This window comes from Glycine max, chromosome 8, assembly GCF_000004515.6.
Source record: "Glycine max cultivar Williams 82 chromosome 8, Glycine_max_v4.0, whole genome shotgun sequence".
Lineage (NCBI taxonomy): Eukaryota > Viridiplantae > Streptophyta > Magnoliopsida > Fabales > Fabaceae > Glycine > Glycine max.
Genome location: NC_038244.2, coordinates 40,359,823 through 40,382,695, shown reverse-complemented (window position 1 = coordinate 40,382,695; position 22,873 = coordinate 40,359,823). Strand labels below are relative to the sequence as shown.

At 32.3% G+C, this 22,873-nt stretch overlaps 4 protein-coding genes and 1 non-coding gene across 7 annotated transcripts; 2 read left to right on the top strand and 3 right to left on the bottom strand.

Annotated features, from left to right (window-relative positions):
- Positions 1–345: 345 nt before the first annotated feature.
- Positions 346–3,249, bottom strand: LOC100789069 (pentatricopeptide repeat-containing protein At1g05670, mitochondrial). Its single transcript, XM_003530624.5, has one exon. It carries the CDS (start codon positions 2,898–2,900, stop codon positions 672–674), a length of 2,229 nt encoding a protein of 742 aa, XP_003530672.1. The 5' UTR covers positions 2,901–3,249; the 3' UTR covers positions 346–671.
- A 3,732-nt stretch (positions 3,250–6,981) lies between these two features.
- Positions 6,982–11,225, bottom strand: LOC100788539 (hydroxyproline O-galactosyltransferase GALT6). Its single transcript, XM_006585932.4, has 7 exons — positions 10,079–11,225; positions 9,268–9,500; positions 8,895–9,185; positions 8,654–8,782; positions 8,372–8,545; positions 7,661–7,768; positions 6,982–7,470 (listed from the first exon to the last, which is right to left on the bottom strand). The coding sequence occupies exons 1-7, from the start codon at positions 10,929–10,931 to the stop codon at positions 7,261–7,263; spliced, it is 1,998 nt and encodes a 665-aa protein (XP_006585995.1). The 5' UTR covers positions 10,932–11,225; the 3' UTR covers positions 6,982–7,260.
- Positions 11,226–13,948: 2,723 nt separating this feature from the next.
- Positions 13,949–16,346, top strand: LOC102670178 (LRR receptor-like serine/threonine-protein kinase FLS2). Its single transcript, XM_006585931.4, has one exon. It carries the CDS (start codon positions 14,382–14,384, stop codon positions 16,314–16,316), a length of 1,935 nt encoding a protein of 644 aa, XP_006585994.1. The 5' UTR covers positions 13,949–14,381; the 3' UTR covers positions 16,317–16,346.
- Positions 14,201–14,282, top strand: MIR10405C (microRNA MIR10405c). Its single transcript, NR_161697.1, has one exon. It is a non-coding gene; the product is annotated as a microRNA MIR10405c (primary transcript).
- An 845-nt stretch (positions 16,347–17,191) lies between the features above and the next one.
- LOC100788001 (uncharacterized) lies at positions 17,192–21,820 on the bottom strand. Of its 3 annotated transcripts, none has more exons than XM_006585929.3 (10): positions 21,752–21,820; positions 21,384–21,645; positions 20,385–20,468; positions 19,882–20,283; positions 19,224–19,359; positions 18,917–19,079; positions 18,364–18,492; positions 18,039–18,233; positions 17,449–17,571; positions 17,192–17,353 (listed from the first exon to the last, which is right to left on the bottom strand). In XM_006585929.3, exons 2-10 carry the CDS (start codon positions 21,583–21,585, stop codon positions 17,246–17,248), a joined length of 1,542 nt encoding a protein of 513 aa, XP_006585992.1. In that variant the 5' UTR covers positions 21,586–21,645; positions 21,752–21,820; the 3' UTR covers positions 17,192–17,245. The 3 variants fall into 3 exon arrangements, with proteins under 3 accessions (XP_006585992.1, XP_003530671.1, XP_006585993.1); XM_003530623.4 differs by having other exon boundaries at positions 20,385–20,465; XM_006585930.4 differs by lacking the exon at positions 21,752–21,820 and having other exon boundaries at positions 21,384–21,747.
- Between the last annotated feature and the right edge of the window lie 1,053 nt (positions 21,821–22,873).

Below are 22,873 nucleotides of genomic sequence, written 5' to 3'. Positions count from 1 at the left end.
CAATTAATTTATTCCTTCCAACAAATTAACTAAAACAAATTTTAATAGATTCATGCAAACCAATTTTTTCAAACCATATAATCTTTCAAATTCCATTAAATATTAATGATGCTTTTACATCTGCAGTAATGCTTCATTCAAGCAAACAAGATAGAAGTTTCAGCAAGATTCCTTTAGAGAAATTTAAAATTTCAGCACTTACACGATTACATCAACTCCAAAGTAAATCATCATTGATTACAGTTACAGTTATCTATAACAGGTCTTAAAGGATGGGAAAGCAACACCAGGAAAATAGAAATTGCAAGAGTTACTTCTATTTAAAATCTCTATTTAGTATTGACATTTTTCAATTAAAAGAAATCTCTATTACATTTGTAGAAATGCCTATTACATTTGTTTCTAGCACAACCACAAACAATATCCTAAAAAAATTTGAAGTTTCCTTTGAGGATGTAAACCTCCTGTGTGTTTGTGTGTGTTACTGTGATAATCTGCTTCAGTGTTTTGGAAAATACCTGGGAAGTCAAGTGTCACTCTTTTAATAATGAGGTAACTGGTGTCATGATATGCAAGTTACTTTCAATGGAACTACCAAGAAAGAAGAAGCAGACACAAACAACAATTACTGCCTGATAATTCCATCATAAACTAGCATACACAGTAGTCAACTAAGTTTTCTTAACAAGACATTTCTCTATTGCTTCATCACAAAGCTCAAGAGTATTTTCCCAGTTCCCTTCTTCATAGTTTACGTCAACGAAAATATCATATATCTCTTTTTCTGCAATGAACCCATGTGTTCTCATCTCCTCAAATAGCTTCCTAGCCTCCTCAAATTTCTTCCTCTTATAGAAACCCTTTATAAGAGAATTATAAGAAGCAGCAGTTAGACTAAATCCCTTTTCAACCATTTCTTTATGCAAGAACCATGCCTCTTTCATATTTCTAGCTTTACAATGCCCTTTAATCAAAATATTATAGGTATTCGTGTCAGGCACCACTCCTTGAGCATGCATCCCCTTATAAATCTCGATAGTGGCACGCATATTATTTCTAATACAGTACTGCTTCATTAGAGAATTGAATGTTGTGGCATTAGGCATTATACCTTTGTCCAACATCCATTTGATTAGTCTTTCACCATCTTCCAACATCCCTGACATGCAAAACCCATTCATTAGCACATTAAATGTAACAATTGTAGGTTGAAGTCCTTTATCAAGCATAATCCGCAGCAATTCATGAGCCTTGGCCATTTCACCCATCTTACAGTAAGCATCCATGATTGTAGTATATGTAATAGTGTCAGGAAAAAACCCTGCCAGATCCATTTCTTCCATAAGTTTTACAGCTTGCTCTATATTTCCTACCTTACAAAGACCATTGATTAATGCGTTATATGTGCAGACATTTGGTTGAAGGCCCTTTTCGGACATTTCATGAAGAAGCTCATTTGCTATATCTACCTCTCCACATTTACACAGGCCATCAACTAATGCAGTATAAGTGACAACATTAGGAGTCAGACCCTTCTCAACCATCTGGTTGTGAAGAGAGAATGCCTCTTTCATTTCCCCGGCCTTGCAATACCCATCAATAAGAGCAGTATAAGTAACTTCATCTGGTTTCAACCCTTTACTGAGCATTTCACTAAACAGTTTGCGTGCTTCCACCACCTTTCCAGCTTGACAGAGCCCATGAATCATGGAAGTATATGTCACAAAATCAGGAACTATTTTCTTACGCTTCATTTCATCAAAGAGTTTGTATTCCACGGAAACATTCCCAGACTTGCCAAAACCACTGATGAGAGTTGTATACACCACATTATCAGGAAAAATCCTCTGATTTTTCATCACCCTCAAGACTTGCTCCGCTTCGACTACTCTACCAGTCTTGCAAAGAAAAGAAATTATGCTATTGTATGTGTACTGATTTGGTTTCAATCCCTTTCTCTGCAACTCTTCCATGAGCTTCAAGACCTTTCCTAGCTGTTCAACCTGACAATATCCATCAACTATAACGCTATAACTAACAACATCCGGAACATTCCCCCTAAACTCCATTTGTATGAGCAAACTATGAGCTTCTTTTACCTTACCCAATTGACAAAGCAAATGAAGAATAATATTATACGACACAGTGTTCCAACAAACACCCACTTCTGAATACTCTCTGAACACCCTAAATGCCGTCCTTATCCCATCAAAACTGTTAGATAACCTAGCTAGAAACAAATTACAAGAATCTACAGAAACAAGAACACCGTAATTTAACAACTTATCAAACAGTTTCCCGGCTTCCAGAAGCAACCCTGCCTCAACAAGAACTTGGAAGAACACATCAAACACAAGGGGATGTGCACCCCAGTCCTTGTAAGTATAAATCAACCTCTCAGTAAATCGATCAAACGAGTTACCAACATCCAAATGGGGCTTTTCCCAGAACTCAAAAACCAGCCTGTGAGCCATTCTCAAATCCTTAGAAGCCACAGCAATCTGAACCACAATGCAAAGGGATTCCAAGGAAGGGTCCCGGCGCAGGCGAGCCCAGTCGAAGAAATCCAACACGAGTTTATAATCATCCCTGATGCTCATAAGAACCCAAATGAGATGGTCAGGCCTGAACTTTGACTCAAAGGGCTTGAGAATCCGGCGAAAAGGCTCGGCGCGGCGCTGCTTAATGGTGGTGGAAATGTGGTGCACAAAGTCAGTGTCTGTGACTGAGGGCTTTCTCGGGGAGTAATCAGGAAAAGGTCTTGCATTGCTTGAACCCAAAGAAGTGGAAAATTTCACACTCAAACATCTTCTTGGACCAAAACCCAGAAAGGGATTATGATGACAATGATAGTGATAGTGAAAACAATGGAAATAAGAGGAGATAGCTACTCTCTTCATGTGCAAAAGGTAAACCCATTACACAAGTTTTGAACTTTCTCTACTCTGCCAAAAGAGAGGGTTTTTCATCGTCAATTCAAAATTTGCAAGCAACAACCTTTGGTGGGGTTCTATCACGGAAATCAGAAGCCCGACACAGCCCGAGAATAATTGCACTATTTTCTTCTCTTTTTTTTCTTAGTATAAACAGAGAGAAAAATAGAGTGAAATGAATGATGAAAGAACCTGAGAAGATAGAGAGAGTGAATGAGAAAGCTCTAATCTTTTGGTCTTCGATTTGGAGTGCGTTAAGAGGTTGCGGCTATTCTCACTGAAAATTTGCAAAGGCGAAGATGGAGCAAGGCCAAGGCTACTGCGGAAAAGTCCCAAATTTTATCACCGTAATAATTTATTTGAAAAACAATTTAATTATTCATTTAGTGATTTTAAAATATTTTTTTTTTAATTTCTAAAGTTTATATTTTAATTTTTAAAATATTTTTTTGTTAAAATTTTTTAACTCCATGAGTTAAAATTTTTAATAAGAAACAACTTCTGAAAATTAAAATATAAACTTTAAAAATTAAATAATTCACTTATTAAACTTCATGGACTAAAAAATTATCTTATTAATTATAAAGATTAAAAAAATAAATTTAAAAATTATACGGACTAAATAAATAATTAAATCAAAAATTACTAATGGTGATTTTTAAGAAAAATAATCATTTTTTCTTGAATACGTAAAATAAATTCATCTCTAAAAGATGAAAATTCAAATTTTAATTCTCAAAAGTAAAAAAGGTACGATACATTCATTCATTTGTTAACTTTCATCTATTACCGTTAATGAAAGAGCATGTATGACATAGGGACAAAAATATCACAAAAATGATAGTCAATATGAATATCTTCGATTGGGTCTCAAAAGTGAATCATGGGAAAGGATTTATCATGTAAACTTTTGATTTTTTTTTACTTGATAGACTTTTTTTTTCCTTGCCTTTTCTTCATGTCGCACTCTTGGAATGTGTTTTCTCTTCCTTGTCCTTGGAATGTGTTTTCTCTTGGCTCCCTCCGAGGAAGGACAACACCTATTTTCTGACGACGACCATCATAGCCGTGGTGTATGAGGTTCGCATTTTGGCTATTGAAGACGAAGGTTCTAAGAGTCCTTCCCTAGAGAGAATGTGAGAAGAAGAAAAGACAAGGAAAAAAGAGTCCAGTAGACAAAAAATCAAAACTTCACATGACAAATTCGTCTCTCTGACTCACTTTTGGAAAGTCAATCAAAGATAACCATATCAACAATTATTTTTGTGACATTTTTGTCCATCTATGCCTTGTAGGCTCTTTCATTAACGATAATAGATAAAAGTTAATAGATGAATTAATTTGTTGCACTTTTTCACTTTTCGGGATTAAAATTTGAATTTTCATCTTTTATGGATAAATTTGTCAACGTTTTATACATTCAAACACAAAAATGACTATTTACCCTTTTTATCAATAGTATGTTAGTGTGTATGTGTGTGTTTTAAAGTAAAAATTAGAGAATTGTCTAAAAGAATAGTAGGAAATTAGAGAAGAAAAATACTACTACTAAATAATTATCTATTTTCTTTTGATTAATTGAAGAGAAACTGTAAAGAAAAAATAAATAAAAAATTAAAATTTAATTTTACATTTTACATTTTACGTCCCAAACAAAAGGGAACTTTTTTTTAGAGGAACAAAAGTGGACTTAAATTTAAATTTACTATAATTGGTTTTTAGGGGAAAAGAGTGTTAAGCCTCCATAAATTATTATTTTATTTCAATTAATCTTAATCTTTACTTTTGTAAATAGACACCATAAAATTTAAATTTATTATGATTGATATTTAAATTTTAACTTTTTTTTAAATATGCATCTTGAACTTTAGTTACATTTCAATTGGTACATCTTGAACTTTAATTGCATTTCAATTGTTCTTTAAAATTTATCTTTCTTACAAATAGCTTTTTTCCAAGTTAAATGTTAATTATTCATTAGTTGTTTTACAACTAATTTTTTCATATTTAAAATATAATAAAGAATATAAATTATATATATAAGAGGAATAATAACATCAATAAAAAAATCATTTGATTTTTAATTCTAAATCTTATTATGTTTTAATGTTTGGAAAAGTTATTTATAAAAATAAATTAATAAATAGTTGAGATTAAATAATTGAGATTCTCTTGTTAGTAATTTAAATCCAATTTAACATAAAGAGATTGTATATGAAAGGGATAAATTTTAAGAATTAATTGAGATGAAAAGTATTGTGCAACTTAGTCCTCAACTAGTGTGCTTAAAAATGTGTTATTTAAAACTTATTATCTTTCTCTTTCAAAAAAAATATATAAATTAGATTTTAGATTTATAATGAACAATTTAGTTTCTGATATTATATTTTTTTTAATTCTTGATCATTTCTTGAAAAATAGATGGAATTCAATTTAAATATAAAGATAAAAGAGAGTAAATTGAAAGAAATCAATAATTAAAAAATTATAGCATACAAACAAAGGTAAAATTAAAGGTAGTTTGAAATGGTTGAGAGGGAACTTTTTGGCTAATTGTAGAAATAATAAGTGGATTTTACCATAAAAAATAGAGTAAATAATATTGAAAATATCTATTTGAGAAAGTCAAAATGATAGTTGAAAGTTGATAAAATAGTTAGAAGTTGAAAAACTAACTCATAGTCTAAAATTGATTATTGATAACTGAAAATTATTAAATTAACTTATTGAATTATAAGTATTTAATAAAATTATCTATTGAAATAATTGATAATTATAAAATGACATAAATGAACATATTTTTATGGAAATTTTATAAATGTGGTGACTAGCAAATAATTTTGAGGCTCCAGCTAATCTATGGGAGACATCATGATTAATTTATCTCCTTGTAAAATTCACCATGGAGTTTGAAAATTTATTTAAGTGTTGTTTACACATAGTCAGGATATGATCTACTTTTGAGTGACGGGAAAACTCAGGAGAATAGGCTTTCATATGTTTGTTAGAAAGTAATAAAAAAATATTTTCAAACATATCTCATTTTCAATAATTCATATTTTACATGTTCCTCTATCTTCTTATTCTCATGTAAAGAGAGAGACTCTTACAATCTCATAGGAATGTTTGAAATAATTTATCTTTCTTTTTATTTAACATCATTTATTTATTTAATATTTTTATTTTAAAATTAAATTAAATTTAAAACATTCCCATGAATTAGAAATATATACCAAACATCTTTAATTGGAATGACATTCTCAATAATCAATTCCTAGAAATATTATTTCCAGAAATATAATCAAATCCGTTACACAATGATCTCCTTATAATTGAGCCCATTAGTAACATATTATCACAATTCATATTTATTTCATAGATGACTAGTTAATTTTTAGTCTATTTGTCAATATATTAATTAATATTATATTATAAATTTGAATACTTATTCTTGAAGAAAAATATTTTTAAAAACTTTTTATTTCTTATAAAGCCAATATGACTTCTTTTTTTAATTGCTGAATACCAATATGACTTCTCCTACATCAAGTATTTCATTTTCTTTTTATTTAATTTTTTAATTCTCAATAAGATTATTACTTAAATTTAGTTAATCCCAAATTAAATTTAAATTTTAAATCTTAATACTTCATATCAAATCAAATTAAATCATCTTTCTTTTCTAAATACATTGGATATTGATACAAACTCAATTATTATTCTTTTATCAACATAACATTAGTGCAAAGCATTCACTGATTTTAAATTTTACGTGCGTAAGTTAGTAGAAAAATTCTAGCCTTGAAAGGGGCTATTCATAAATTTCTCTAGAATTTCAAAACTCTTTTCTCATTAATTTATTTGCATTAAAAAAATAAGAATATTCACTATTAATAATAAAGACACATTATACTTTATTCCTTTAAAATACCAGTGCAATACACCCAATTAAATGAAGGGCAGATTGAAGGTAGTGATGCCTTTTCCCCTCCCAATTAAATGAGAATTCCCATCTACCATAACTATACTCACTAATAATAATTTTGCCATGACAAACAAAATATGAAGTCAATGCAGAAAAAATCATTTCATTCGGCTTCTGTTACATTCTCTACATTACAAATTTACAAACCATTGGTTTGCTCCTTCAGCAATAGCTGCAGTATCCAACTTTATATGATACACCTAGGCCTTCTATTTTTGGGAGAATCGAAAAGAAAAAAAAAAAAGAGAGGTTAAACAATAAATGAATATGTGGAGATCATAAAGGTCCTCAGTGCCTATGTACATAAATATAATACGAATATTATGATCATAGACTATGTTATTATCTCATGTTGCAACATAGGGGTTGTCCCTTTTGTTGCAACTTATCCCACATACAGGTCATTTGTCTTGGAGATTGGTAATGTGCAGTGAAGTAATCTTCAATGCACCCAAATTGGCAGAACTTGAAGCTGTGCACATACTCAACTGGCCTTGAACTGTTGAATTGCTCTACCCACATTCCCATGCTCACATCCTCCATTTTAAATAACTACAACATTGAAATTGTCATCAACGAACAGCCAACACTTTCGCCCGGTATGTCAAGACAGAAGTATATAAACACATTCATGCAAGTTCACACACAAGTATGCGTGGGTGCACACACACAGGAAATGAGGTAGAGACTGGCAAACACAATCAAGGACAAGTCAACAAGTTAAGATCATTTGTGAACATACTTTTAATCTGTGCTTCTCGAAGTTGGATACAATGAACCGGGCAATGTCTGCAGAGATTATATAGCCTGGACCATTAGCATAGGTAGGATACTCTTCCTCTGACCATTCCTGATAGTTATGAACAACAAATTTCAAAGAAAAAAAAAAGGCATAAAACAGTTAGCAGTTTTCTCATGTGATAACAATTTCAGTCTTGAAAATCCAAGGCAATGAGTGTCACAAATATTAGCATAGAACTTCCTAATTTAAGCTCACTGAAATGCAATCATGTTACGTGTTAGTTGTAACTCCTACAGTCATATGCCTAAACAGAATATTTGATCATTTAAGAGCAGAATGTTAAATGTTCTGTAATCATCCACTCAGAATGTCGCTACATGGAGAAAGAATATCCATGATCAAGGTATTAGTAGTTTCTTTAAATACTCCAATGTAAATAAGACACCTTTGAAGCATTCTGGGAAAGTTAAAACTGTGGTTACAGAATTAATAGAATTTCAACAATCACCAATACTGCATCTCATAACAATTTGCAACCATGTACTACAAAAAACAATTAGTAAAAAACTATGTAACAGATAAAGGAAAAAAAGTAAGCAACTGTGATTAAGCCGTAATCCACAATACAATATAGTAAGCTAACTACGTATGCTAAAGAAAGATAGGCAATAAATAGAAAGCATAAAAGCAAAACTATGAGAAAAATTATACCTCATATGTTACTGCCCATTTGCCAGAACGTAGTGGCCTATGGTGGTAATTCATATTGCCAAGATAGAGACTTCTACCACTTCCTACTTTTCTTGCTTCGCTGATGATAGAATCTATTCTGACAAATGTGTCATCATCGCACTTCATGATATACTTGGCAGCCACTGAGCGAATCTGCAAATAACCATTTTCAATAACAGTCAATAAAGAAACTCAGATAAGATGCAGGGAACAGAAAATTTAAAACACAAATGAGCATTATTCAACTCTGCAATTACTCACCCCATATTCAGTGATAGCTATCGTCTTCAACACAACAAGGTCATAATGATCCATGTAGGGGACTATAATAATATCGCCAAAATAATCTGTTTCTTTCTTTATCTCCACATTTAAATCTTTCCTTCCATGCTATTATATGAGAAATGAAAAATGAGAAAAAAGTAAATATTTTTAACAAGAAAGGTATTTGTGGATTATATTTTATCATTCTTGGTGGGCAGGGAAGATGCAAAACTCTTACCAAGGCAACAAAGAATCGAGCCACGACATTTGAAGATTTAATTAGTTTATGTTGCATCCATGATTTCCTTACTGCCATCCGTTCAGCAAAATGGTTGCCAGCAGAAAGTATTCCAATGAAAAGCTCCACATTCACATGGAGAAGAGGTGGAACTTTCCATTGAGGAAGTAATTCAAGATGCATCTGTGGAGCAAAACTTGGATGTGATGAGGGTAAGGAAGCTGCAAATATAGAGTGCACATAAACATCTCCTTTTATGGATAGACCAGTCGCATCCTCAAGAGAAAAGCCCTAAGAATATAGCATAAACAATTTAGAATTTTAGATATATCTGAATTCACAAAGTGAAAGGAGACATGATTGGTGTACCAACCGTGCGATAGGGAAAAGACGTCACATGCCTTCCATCCACGCTAACATGGTAACCTTCCATGCCAGCACTCACGGTGAGAACAAATAATCTCCCCTCTACAAAAGGGTATGGCCAATCTATAGTCACCTTCTTAGTTCGCCCTATCAGTCTACTTAACCACCATGTTGCCTTTGCCTCTTCTGTGTGGCTATCGTCATCACGAATCCACTTTTCACATTTCACCTGTCCATCAACTTCATAAAGCACAGAAAATCAGCAAAGGGGGCAATGTCCCTTGGAACTGACATGCTAAAGAGAAAAATGAAGCACACAAATGCACACATTCACCAAAGAGAACGAAAATGGTAATAACAGAAAACAGTCTAATTCACAGATCACAATTCAGACCATAATGAATTAAAAAAAAACAGAAATTATGTCCATGGAGATTAAGGCCCTAAAAAATTCTACATATATACACTTATGAAATTAATAGAAAGGTGACCAGTGAGGAAGGTGGGGACTGTTATTTACAATTTAATCTCTAAAATTAACTTCTTATATCACTCACGGATCAACTAACCGAGCACCTAATACACATTTCCAGGTATTTGGTAAACCCCTTACACAAATAAAAAAAAATGCTAATACAACAACACAGTCTTATCCCACTAGGTGAGGTCTGAATCAGACAAAAACAATGTAAATCATCCTTTTAAATGCATTTCACAAAAACAATTCAAAACCATGATGCCAATCAAAGAAAACACATAACAACGATAACATAAACCGTTTTCTTAACCGGAAAAAGAGAAAGGTTGAAATGAATCACCGGTATCCTCGTCGGCCCGGGACTTCCATCCCTCACACCTTAGAGCAGACCCCCACTGCATCCTGTAACAAGTGTTCTGCTCAATCACAGGCCTCCCACTATAGTCCCCCTTCAACCTGGGATTGAAATGCAGTATCCTAGGAGGCTCTTCCTTGTCCACACTCTTCAAACCCTGAAGCTCCATCATGAACTGTGACACCATCACCTTCCCCTCCTCTTCCTTCACCACAGCTATCTTAGGATCATCCTCCCAGTGAGCCCAACGTGGGGTCCCCACAACAGTCACATGAGACCCCAATGTCAAACCACAAGGAAGCACCATCACCATTACCCCTTTCTTCTCCTTCAATTCAGACCCAGATAATGAAATCGAATTCTTGCACGAATCAGAAAGGTTCTCAGCCTTGAACCTTGCCACATCATCCATGGTTTCTTTCACACTCTCAACTTGTTCCCAGAGCCTCTTCCCTTCAAGCCAAGCATGCCTAGCAGCATTGTGGAGTTCAGAAACCATATTTTCTTCCACAGTGGTGTCGTTCAAAGCCTCCATGAAACTCAAGGTGGAAACTTTCTGCAACCCCTGCAAGGCTTTTCGATGAACCGAACCTTGGAACACTCCTTGTGAGGGAAAGTTTGAGGCTTTGCTGAAATGGGTATGTTGCTGTTGCTGTTGGTCTTCATTCCCCAGCAATGAAGTCACTGACACAAACCTAGTTCTGAAACCAAGAAAAGTTTCGATTTCGAAGGTGGTGAAGAGCAAGTAGAGGAACATCACAGCCATGAAAATTTGAAGAGGTTTAGGCCTGTTGGGTAGGAGCGACAACAATGGGTATAGCTTCTTTACCCTCTTCATTGTTCTAAAAAATCACACTTTTTTTTTCTTTTTTTTTTGTATCAGGTTGAATAGAATGAGGTGATTGGTGATTTCTTTCTATGCCCACCCAGAAGAATCAGAAGCAATGGGATTTTTTTTTCCTTTTTTGAGTAAAGTTCAATGCATCATCAACAATGGCTTTGGCCTTTGGAAGCTTAGCCGTAAAGTGGAATGGAATCAACAGGGGCCAGCTTGTGCACACCCAAATTTTGATCACATAAATGCAAAAAGAGAACCAGAGAAAGCTTGTCTCCGTGTAAAGGTTGAGATTTTGTTAAAAATTTGATTTTTTCTTTCTTTATAAATTTAAATTTGATGTATTATTATGTTGTAAAGTTTCTTATAACAGAGTAGTCGAGTTAATTAAGGCTTCGGTTTGAATAATATGAATAAAAAAAGATGGTAAAAAAAATTTCACTAAAAAGATCAAACAAAATTTGTCAAGAACAATTCAACAGTCGCAGAGTTCGAATAATATGTATGAAAATGTAAATTTTAACTTAAGTAAGATTATTATAAACCTAAAAAGGCAATCTAACTAATTTTTGTTAAAGATTAATTGTCAGAATATTTTATATCATACTAATAAAAAAATTGTATCTATTAAAATTACTCTAATTATAGGTTTTTAACTTGAAAATATATATCCACAATTTTTTGCAATCAGAACAGAATCTATTAAGCCTTATTTTACAAATTAATAAAAAGAAAATGCAATGATCAAATAATTTATACTCTGCTGAGGTGTGAAAATTTCTCTTTTATGTTATGGGGCAGCATTAAAGAGTTAGAGAGACATGTGGTGATGAATTGTACACCTCACATTCTTCAGCCTCCAGCTCCAGCTGGGGTAGTTGGTCAACTTGCTTTCATTCTCTATCAAGCAAACACAGTTTGGCTTTGCAATAAAATAATATAAACCTAGTTGCTTTACATTGCACGAGTTAAAATATTGCTACCTTTATTCTAATAAATTAAGAGTATTTACTTTACATAGAAGAAAAGGCATAGAATTGTGTGAGAAATCGAATAAACAAAACGAAGGGGGGAAAAAAGAAGAAAAGAAGAGAATGTGTTTGATTTTGAAAGTTTGAGTTGGGAACTCGAAGACCGTTGAAAGAATGAGTTCATTTGAAGTGGGGGACCCTTAGCATAGGAGATGGCTTTGGACAGTGGACACAGAAGAGAAGACACTGGCTTGGAGATGGTGATGCACTTGAGATGGACATATCACATGTTATTTTTCGACATTTTGTTTTCCTTTCATCTTCCCTTTCAGAGCACCGTGCTTGGTAACAAGAAATATGTAGTTGTCCAGTGATTTAAGCTTTGAAGTTAGGAATGTTAATTAACAGATTTTTTTTACCAATATTTTTTTAGTCTTAAGTGAAAGAACACAAGTATCTCATAATTCATCGGGTCAAGAACTAATCTTATTTACGGTGTAATAATTATTGTTAGTCTAATGAAATTTTACACTGTGATTTTTATAAATATTTATGTAAATAATTTTTGAAAAAAAATATAATCAATCAAACAATTAACTAAAACAACACAATTTCCAATCATTCAAACTATCTATATTGTATCTTTATTTATATAGTTGATTTTTTTAATCATTTATTGGTTCTAATTTAATAATAACATTATATCAAAATTTAAATTATTTATTATAAATCTAAAATATAATTATAACATATACAGATAAGTACAAGTATTTATCTTGTATATTTAGGTTGTGTTAGACAAAACTAATTGATATCTAAAAGTTAAAAAGTTAGTTTATTAAATTTGAAGTATTCATTGAAATTAATTGTTAAAGTAGTTAAAAAATATCAAATGATATAAAAATAATAAAATCACGATTTATTTAAAGAGATAATAAGATCAAGAATAAAAGTGTAAGAAAATATAAAAAATTAAAAGTTAACATTTAAAAAAATGTTATTTCAAATAAGTTTCAAAAATATTAAAAACTACTATGAAGTTATTAAAAAAATTTATTTACCGGTTAATAAAAAAATTAGAAATTATCTTAAATGTCTACCCAAATATATTATTTAGTCTAAAATACTAACTATTTTATAATCCAAAGAAACGTTAATAAATAACCTATATGTTTAAATAAATTGTGAAGCATCTAGAATTGTGTGGCACACGGGCACTTGTACAACTCATGAATGTGAGAGAAGCAGATAATTTTGATGTTCTCCAAGCATCTTCTAGCTAATCTAACCTTAATGGCTGCTGTAGGGGGGTTTGAGAGGCTTTTGAATGTGTTGCGTTTGCTTAATTTGGTTTAAATACTTTTTTCATGCAATTTCGTATTTTTTTATTTTTCTTTTTTTTAGTTCTTATAAAATATGTTTTTATTGTCTTTGAAGCACTTTAATAGTGCTTTGAACAATAAATAAAATTATAAAGACAAAAAAAATTATTGAGTACTAAAAATATAATAAGCAAGGTTGGTTTGCACTTTAATGTGTTGTGTTTACTTAGAAGGACTATTTGATACTGTAATAATCTTCACAAGAAAAAAACCTCAAGATAAGAAGATGAATTATATCTTTTAAAAGTTAAAACAATTAGTTAAATCCTATGATAATGAATCTCACGGAAAAAATGTTAAGAACCTTACAATATTTATAGTATAAGTTGTCTTTTTTATTTTTTATTTATTTTTTTACGATAGGAATGTCTGAAAAGTGTCTAGCCAAGAATACGTATAAGACATTGAAGGATCCTTACATGTGTCTAAAGTATGCCTAACAAGTGTTGTGTATGAACAGTGTCCAACATGCCATTCTACATAGACAAGAATTTCATACTTACAATCTAAATCTCAAGTTCTGTGCCACAAAAACTAAAGTACAATTGGATCCTAAAATTAGTTGGCTGTCCTTTTCAAATGGGGAAGGCTGGTTTTCCACTCCTACGTTACGGTTACTACTTAAAAGTCTTAACATAATCACTCCTACACTTCTGGAGCACACATTGGAGGTGTACTGTAGTAAATACTCAATACTCAAAAATCTGCAAGGGACGAGATTCATGCCACATATCCAGTTAATCAAATGGCATGGGCCAGTCTTTGAATTCAATTGCCACAAACATTATTAAGGACATCATGACCCAGAGACAAACATGCTTTTCAGCACATAAATTTTTTTGAAGAGAAAAGGTGATAAAAAAAAAAGTTAGATCTCTGAGCAATACAAGCTTTTCTTATCTGTGCCTTATGAGCTATTATCTCCTGTCTTTTTTATAAGAAACAAGTTTTAGTGTAAATATACTAAAACTTGTTTCTTATAAAAAGGACCAGAGGGAGTATTTCTAATGATGAAATCCAAGCCAACAATCTTAAGTACTTTTTCAGATGCAAGAGATCACTCCATAAGAACCACCTCCATTTGCTAGCCTATAGCAGACATGGATTATGATTATCAGCTGCTACATGTAGTTGCACTGTTGACACTGATAGCCTTTGGAGGCACAAGTTGGACTATAGAAGCTTGCAGCCCCAACGAATTGGAAGCTTTGATGAGCTTCAAGAATGGAATACAAAAGGACACGTCTGGTCGCGTAGCTAAGTGGATTGGTCAGAGCTGCTGCGATTGGGAAGGAATTGTGTGTGAAAATGCAACCTCTAGAGTGACACAGATCAACCTCCCAGGTTTCATTTCCACAGATACAGATTTATTTCAAACACAAATGAAAGGGTTGATTTCTCCTTCTATAACACTTCTCACCTTTCTTGAAATCATTGATCTTGGTGGCTTAGTTGGTCTTAGTGGAACAATTCCACAAACCATTGGTTTGCACCTGCCAAAGCTACAAAAGCTCTACCTTTATGGCAACAATTTAACTGGTCCAATACCAGAAAGCATTGGAGAGTTGCCAAACCTCCAAGAACTGGCTCTGCAGGAAAATAGGCTATCCGGGTTGATCCCCGTGAGCCTTGGAAGCCTAAAGAGTCTCAAAAGGTTGCTGCTTTATTCAAATCAGTTTTCAGGTACAATACCAGACTCACTTGGGAATTTGATGAATTTGGTAGAATTGGATGTTCATGACAATGCTCTTATTGGTAATATTCCAAATAGTGTTGGTGAGATGCAGGCTTTGGAAAAGCTTGATCTTTCAAACAATTTGTTAAGCGGGAAGATACCTTCTTCATTAACCAATTTAACTGTCATTTCTGTCTTGTACCTGAACACCAATTATCTTGAGGGAACCGTACCATTTCCTTCAAGATCTGGTGAAATGTCTTCTCTGGGCTTCTTAAGACTACACAATAATCTCCTTGTTGGAAATATACCTTCCAATATTGGCTATTTGGTATCTCTTCAAAGAGTTTCATTATCAAACAACAAACTTGAAGGGGCACTGCCATCTAGTTTAGGCAATTTGGTAGCACTGACTGAGTTATATCTCAGTGGTAACTTCTTATCTGACCAAATACCAAAATCAGTGGGCCAACTTTCTCAGCTCATAATGTTGAACATATCTAGAAATTTGATTGAAGGCCCGTTACCCCAAGAGATGTCTTCCCTTCAAAATCTTCAAACACTTGATCTTTCTTTCAACCATCTGAATCTCTCTGCCATTCCAAAATGGATAGAAAACATGTCTTCACTTTCCAACATTTACTTTGCTGGCTGTGGAATACAGGGCCAAATTCCAGATTTTTTCCAAAGAACCAATAGTCCAATACAGGAACTGGACTTGTCAGTGAACTTTCTCAGTGGAAACATACCATCATGGATAGGAAGCCTCAATCAACTCTACAAGTTAAATCTCTCAAGGAACTCTCTTTATTCAGACATCCCTGACTCCTTTAGAAATTTGCAAGATTTAGGGATCCTTGATCTTCACTCAAATAGGCTAGCAGGCACCATAGCTTCAGCATTTGACATACAACAGGGTGTTTTGGGGGGATCATTGAAATTTGTTGATCTTTCTGCTAACAACTTCTCAAGTGGAATTGAGGAAATTGGTGGAGGGCAATGTGGTATTCAGTTTCTGAATTTGTCTCATAACCTTCTGAAAGGTAGGTTACCAAATTCAATTGGAAAACAGAATTCACTTAAAAGTTTGGATTTGAGCTTCAATGAATTAGGCTCCAACTTGCCAGAGGTGCTGGGAAATTTAACCTCATTGGAGAGATTGAAGCTGCAGCAAAATCACTTCACTGGCAAAATTCCAAATGAATTTCTCAAGTTGTTAAAGCTGAAGGAATTAAACTTATCTAACAATCTTCTTGAAGGGGAAATTCCAGAGAGAAAACCTTTGATTGACTTTCCTGAGAGTTCATATTCTGGAAATAAAGGGTTATGTGGAAAGCCCCTCAGTCCTTGTAAAGTTTGAGAATTGTTAAAACTATTATTATTCTGGCCATAATTCAGAAACATTTGTTTTTTTCTTAGTTCAAAACCCGATAACTTATTTCAATTCATATATTTCACTTGGAAAAGAATAGATAGATAGATCTCTTATTTCAATTAATTCTTTATTTTTCCTTTCAGAAATAGTAATTTGAGACAACTATTGGATTTCTGTATGCTAAGTAGCATTGAACATAAAATTTAGGACCCCAGATTCCCGGTATATTGATTAGTGTATTTATGAGAAGAAATGATGTTTAATTTAGAAGCCAATTACAAAAAGTACCCTAAAATTTCCTAGCAACTTCATGATTGGATCATTAAAAAATCTAAAACCCAGAAATTCCCTGTCATTAGATGGATTCAACTAATCTCTAACTCAAAATTTAGTCAAACATTGGATATTTTGCCCAGGTGGGCTTGTTTACTTGTTTGCCTTTAACTAAAAAAAATAACAATTTTTTCCACCTGCTGCCTTCAAAAACTGTCCAGCCATAATTTGGTATAATTAATTAACTTGTAAAATATAGTAATTGCTACTTGCTCAAATAACTCTGTCGTCACACCCGAAAAAAAAAAAAAAAAGACATTTTCTTTATTAGAATCCACCCCTTAAATTGATTTAGTTTCCTTGATACAATAAATTTGTTTGCTTATGGAGACTATGGACAATGGACCCTCTTGTTCGTTAGGTAGGTCCAAATTTAAATTATTGTGCCCGTGACCTTTCTTTGAGCCTTGCGAGGCCACTATCAAAACTATGCCATCTTTTCCAATCATCACGCGCGTATTTCCTATCATTTGTAACAAGATATTAAACTTCTATACCAACCAAAAATAAACAGTAACAAAAAAGACTGAAACCCATTATTGATCATAAAATTAAATAACAAATTTTTTGCTAGTATATTATTAGAGGGGTTCCTCAGTTATCCCCAGTTGCTGGTAATTCATATAATCAATGCTGTTTAGCCTAATACAACATAAAACTTGCTCTGGCAGCTCCTCTGCTTTGTTCCCCTGAATTATGATGCAAATAAGAGAGAAAAGATCAGTAATTTAGTAGAATGCAACCAGAAAATACATTTGATTTTGACAACAGAAAAACTACTTGCCTGAATAGTGAGACCAACATCTAGAATGCAGATCTTTAATCTATCCAAGAACATATCGAAACCTTTCCTGGAGATATAACTGAATCTATGCATGTCCAAATCAATCTCATAGTAATTTTCTCCCTGCCAAGAAAAAAAAATCATATTGGTTAGTTTTTTCAGTAGAAGATTAGAAAATGAAGTACTGCATTTTGGATATTATGCGACTTTTAAATGAAATTGCATCACCTTAATTGCAGGCCAAGATATATAAGTACTAAAAAGAAGCAGCCAAAATGTACTATAACAAATAAACCAGTGAAAGGAGCTCACAGAAAATACAAATTTTATGTTCACTTTAAGTCTAGCTAGTGATAGAGTCTTTTTATGGGATTGATGATCGTTTTGTCATTAAAAAAATGGAGATATAAGACCATTTTATCATTAAAAAAATAACAACAGAAAGCATTCACTTGAGAGATAAAAAATGGTGCATTTATACGAGTTAATGGAAATATGAGAACCATTATATATTTTAAATATTGCTCATTGTCAGCATTAGTTGTAGGTCTATTTAAAAGAAGACATTATGAAAAGCCACCAAAACTTACCGAGTAAAACTCATGTTGGGGACGTGAAAGAAGGGGTTTCTCATTGTATGTCTGCATTAACTTCCGTTCTGCTGCACTCAAATGAAGATCTTGTGGGTTGACAACACGACCTAAAATTTTCAACCTTTCTCTGAAGGGAACAATTGTATCTCCACGAAAACTCTTTACCTTTTCAACTTCATCGTCCATCAACCTCTGTAGAAAGACATGAAACAGATGTTACTTCATCAGGAACGCACACCAAGTCATCAACACTGTGCACTTTCGAAAGAATTCACATTGTGATATTAAATGATAAATTAACTGCATAAAGGATCCATCTTACTCTAATGTTTTCTTGAAAATTCAGTGGAAGATCCTTGGAGTAACTATCAGAAAGTTTAAAGTATAACACAAAACTCACTCCCTCCCCATTGGTTTCACCTTGAAAAAGTGTGGCAGGGTAAATAGGAATCTGAAATCCACAAAATAAGGTTGTAAGAATATGTTGTCCAAAAAGGCAAAGACATTAGAGCATATTAAAAGAGTTTAATTTATATACACTTTTAATGTAAAACATTTTTACACAAACATACAATAGGAATTCATTTTATCACCACATCATATTAATGAATAGGATGACACAGTAAAATGGTCAATTTTTATTGGACGTCTGTGTAAAAAATACACTAATTCTTAACTTTCCACATTAAAATCTGTATATAAAACCAAGAATAGAAGTGCTTTATGACCTTTTTGTTGACAATGTGCCATGGTCAGGAAAAGGTAATAGAAGGCTAAGGATTAGAATGTAGCTAGGAGTCCACTGTTAGTGGTAGAACAATTCTCAGCAAGAAGGGTAAAAGGGTAACTATATTTTAGAAGAAAAATATGAGTACCTGAACATTCACTACTAGTATGGGTGGAAGTTTCCCTGAAGAGCTCATCACAGGAAGTTCCACAAACCGAGCTATATGGTCTATTTTCTGTGGCGATAAGAATACATCAACACCAAATGGGTAATATGCAGCATGGTTTGAAGCAAATTCTTTCTTCTTGGCCCTGCAATAAAAATATATATCTTTTAAAAAAAGGTCAAGTCAAACATAATTTTGTTTATGAATATGTATGTAAAAACTATTAAGGCATATTTGTGTACACATAATGTATTCATGAAACAAAATACAGACAGAATCTTAATCTTACTTTAAATAATTTGGTCCTCGTACTTTAAAAGTGCGGGGGTCAATGCGTGACCAACAATCAAGCATTTTCTTCTCAATTGGACAAAAGGGTACCTGAGAACCAGCGAGTGGTCTTTGTAGAATTGTCTTTGAGGAAACTGAGTACCATAAAAAGAAAAGAAAAAAAAGGATTAGAACCATATACACTCATTGTTGCACTATAAGATTCATTTTGTTGAGAAGATAAGGGTGCATTTGGAATCATAACTAATCATAAAAGGTAGAATTTAGAATAGTGTAATGTTCACCCATTCAAATTAGCATGTATGCTACGCATTGAGCTTTGATAAAGAATGGCTCTATGATTATTTTTTTTGGATTCTACTACTTTTCCAAAAATCTATGCAATTGTCGTAGAAGTTTAGACATTTTCTTTTTTAATTTAAAAACTACTCTTTCCTAAATAAAAGCTTAAACATATAAGTCCTAACTCAACATTATATATGACAACATGCAGAATCATAACTATCAAACGATATAGTCCTAATATTTACCAAAAAATATTACTAATGTACCAAAAAAACAATGATATAATTCCAATGCTTGAAGTGGATGGAAGGTCTATTAAATTAACAATGACCATTAATGATAATAATCCTGTTTCAAGAACTTGAACTCACATAGTGTAGCATTCCCACTCCCTTTAAAGGAATGTTTCATAAGATCCTTCTTCCTTGTACTATTAGGAGGACTAAAGCATAATGATCTCTGATCAGTAGATGAAAGACATGACAAGCAATTGCATGGAAGAATCCCACAGTTGTGCAAATCTCCATCATCCCATTTCGAGCCTGCATCCACTGAGGAAAATTCATCAAGAAAAACAGGTTCATTTGCTTCATTTACTCTTCCACTGCGTTTACATTGAGAATTTGTGGCATCTATATCAAAAAACTCAGCATCTGAATTTCTGACACTCTCGGAGATATGTGCAGAATGTCGTTTTGATAGCTCCCCGGGTTTATGCATCTGATCAGTTGAAACTCCACAATTGGTTTCAGTTCCATTCAGAGATATCACATCTGCATATATCAATATTGGCAAAGGTTCTTATCATATACAATGCATTAAAATAAGACATGTTACACAACTAAAATTAATTTTATAATATCCAAAATAATACCATCATTAACACTCTGGTAGTCATCATCACAATCTGAGTCAAATACTGCAGCTGAATCAAACCATGCCTCCTCAATAGTTCCTGCTGCCATAAATTAACAACATTTGAGGAATAAAGGTTTCTGAAAATAGTTTTTGGCACATTGAAATAGATATCCACTAAGTAAATCAGTTCCCATTTACAAATTTTCATTTAAACTTCTTCAGAGGAACTATCTGTGAAGAAAAGGGACTAATCCACCAACCAATGCTTATTTTACAATTAAATTTCAAAACACCCTTGATATTGCGAAAAAAATATTAGTTTAATCCTGTATATTGCAAGCCTGGCTATGCCTTCTACCATAGCACAAGCACCAATGCTGACATATTTCGGTTGTGATTTGTGAACGAAAATGATTCAGTATGTTTCAGTCATCATAAAATGCATGCAATGGTGTCCACCCTTTTCACCCTCAGCTTCCCTGACTTTTGCACGAACATGCCCTTGTTTACAAATTTGTAAGGAATTGGAGAGAACCAATTTACAAAAGTACCACAAAAAATTGGTATGCAAGAACCAATTTGTGGTTCGATGGAGGCAGGGAGAGAATTACGTTCCTATGGTTTTAACTTGAATTTTAAGAATATGATCTAATCCCACTACAGTCTCCCAGTAAATTATTCAGATATGATCAGAACTTAAAAATTAAAATCAAAACACGATTGCTGCAAACTTATATGCATAAGAAGCAAATTTGCACCCATTATTAAAATCTGTCTACTCTAGTGATTCAACCAATATACATGTTAAAACAATCAACAAAAATCTCAGCCTTTCATATGGCATAGCCATTCCAATACATGCATACAAACAAACTACAGGGCTTCCACCTACAACATTTCCTAACAAAAGCATGCAATCAAATAACAAAATTACAAAATGCAATTATAAAACAAGGACAAAAACAAAACCAATTCAGAGAAATGCAGAAACAAAAAAAAAAGAAAAAGAATGAACCTTGAAAAGTGGGGTTGGCAAAGGATCGATCAGACAAGGCAGGCTCAGGCATATTATCAACCTCGTCCAATGATCCATTGGAACACTGAGAAGACACTCTTCTTCTGAGTCCATATCTTTGCTTCATAGTTTTCTTCTTGGAAAACCTCAACCTCCCTCTTACACACCCATCATCATCAGTCTTTGACGCACAAGACCCCATAGCATAAAAATCTTTGCCTCAGATCACTGTCACACCACACACGCTACCATTCCAACACGTCTATCACGTAGAAAAAAGTGACAGTGACAAGAACGTATTAGAGGCTAATCAAACAAAAAAACAACAACAACAGCATTGGAAGGAGAAAGATAAAATAGAAACGGACCTTCACGCAACCTCGAATTTAACTTTAAGGTTGGAGAAAGAAGTTCTACTCTTCTTTTCTGTCCCTGTTATAATTAAGGCAATCTTCGTATTTTCTTTAAAAAAATATTAATTATTAATTTATGACAGAATATTCTTTTAACTAAAATAATTTTACTAAATGATGAGAGTATAATAAATAGATCGACCGGGTGAAAAATAGAATTGACTTTCATATTACATGCATTATTATTCAATCATAAATAGTTATATATAGTAAATTTATTATTTTTTATAATAAATATCTTAAATAATTGTTTTAATGATGATTTCTAATGAATTAACTTTTAGTCACTAAGAAATTAAATATTTTGAATATTTAATGTAATTACTTACTCAATTTTTATAATATTATTGATTATCTTTTTTTCAAGAGTATCATTGATTATCTAAAAAATCATACCAATAACAAATTACTACATATATAATAAGTATGTGTAAAAAAACATATATATATATATATATATAGTAAGTTTATTAATTTTTAAAATGATTATTTTGAATATTATAATAATGAAATTTTTATAATAATTATTTTAAAAATAATATTATTGATTGTGGTGTTATTACTATCTAAAACATAGGTATATTTTACCGGAGATAATCATGTCTAAATTGATAAGGCCATTATGAGTGACAACTTTTTTTATAAATATTTAACATAACTACATATTCAATTTTTATAATATTATTGATTATTTTTTTAAAGAGAATAGTCAATTATCTAAAAATTGATACCAATAACAAATTATTACATATATATATATATAGTAAGTTTATTAATTTTCTAATGATTGTTTTAATTATTATAATAATAAAAATTTATAATAATTATTTTAAAAAAATATTATTGATTATGGTTTTTATTGCTATCTCCTTTCATTTGTAATTATGATTAGATCAGATAGCAAGTAAGAGTATAGCTAACAAAGAAAAAATTCCTTAAAAAAACAAAAAATAAATAAATAATGTTATTTCAAACTTTAGAAATGAAAAATGGAAAGAAACATTGTTTAAAAATAAAATAAAAAAACAAAAAAAAACTAACGCTTAGAAAGGATTAGTTCGAGGGAATAGTGAAAAG

Bases quoted from the DNA above. Each gene is read 5' to 3' on its own strand.
- LOC100789069 (XM_003530624.5), bottom strand. From the start codon at position 2,900: ATGAAGAGAGTAGCTATCTCCTCTTATTTCCATTGTTTTCACTATCAC.
- LOC100788539 (XM_006585932.4), bottom strand. From the start codon at position 10,931: ATGAAGAGGGTAAAGAAGCTATACCCATTGTTGTCGCTCCTACCCAAC. The intron at 9,501-10,078 runs GTGATTCATTTC...TGCTTTATGAAG, and splicing joins CCGGGCCGACGAGGATACCG to TTGATGGACAGGTGAAATGT. The intron at 8,546-8,653 runs GTGAGTAATTGC...GGTTATTTGCAG, and splicing joins TAGCTATCACTGAATATGGG to ATTCGCTCAGTGGCTGCCAA.
- LOC102670178 (XM_006585931.4), top strand. From the start codon at position 14,382: ATGGATTATGATTATCAGCTGCTACATGTAGTTGCACTGTTGACACTG.
- LOC100788001 (XM_006585929.3), bottom strand. From the start codon at position 21,585: ATGGGGTCTTGTGCGTCAAAGACTGATGATGATGGGTGTGTAAGAGGG. The intron at 19,080-19,223 runs GTAAGATTAAGA...TTTTTATTGCAG, and splicing joins CGAGGACCAAATTATTTAAA to GGCCAAGAAGAAAGAATTTG. The intron at 18,493-18,916 runs GTACTCATATTT...TGTGGATTTCAG, and splicing joins TACTAGTAGTGAATGTTCAG to ATTCCTATTTACCCTGCCAC.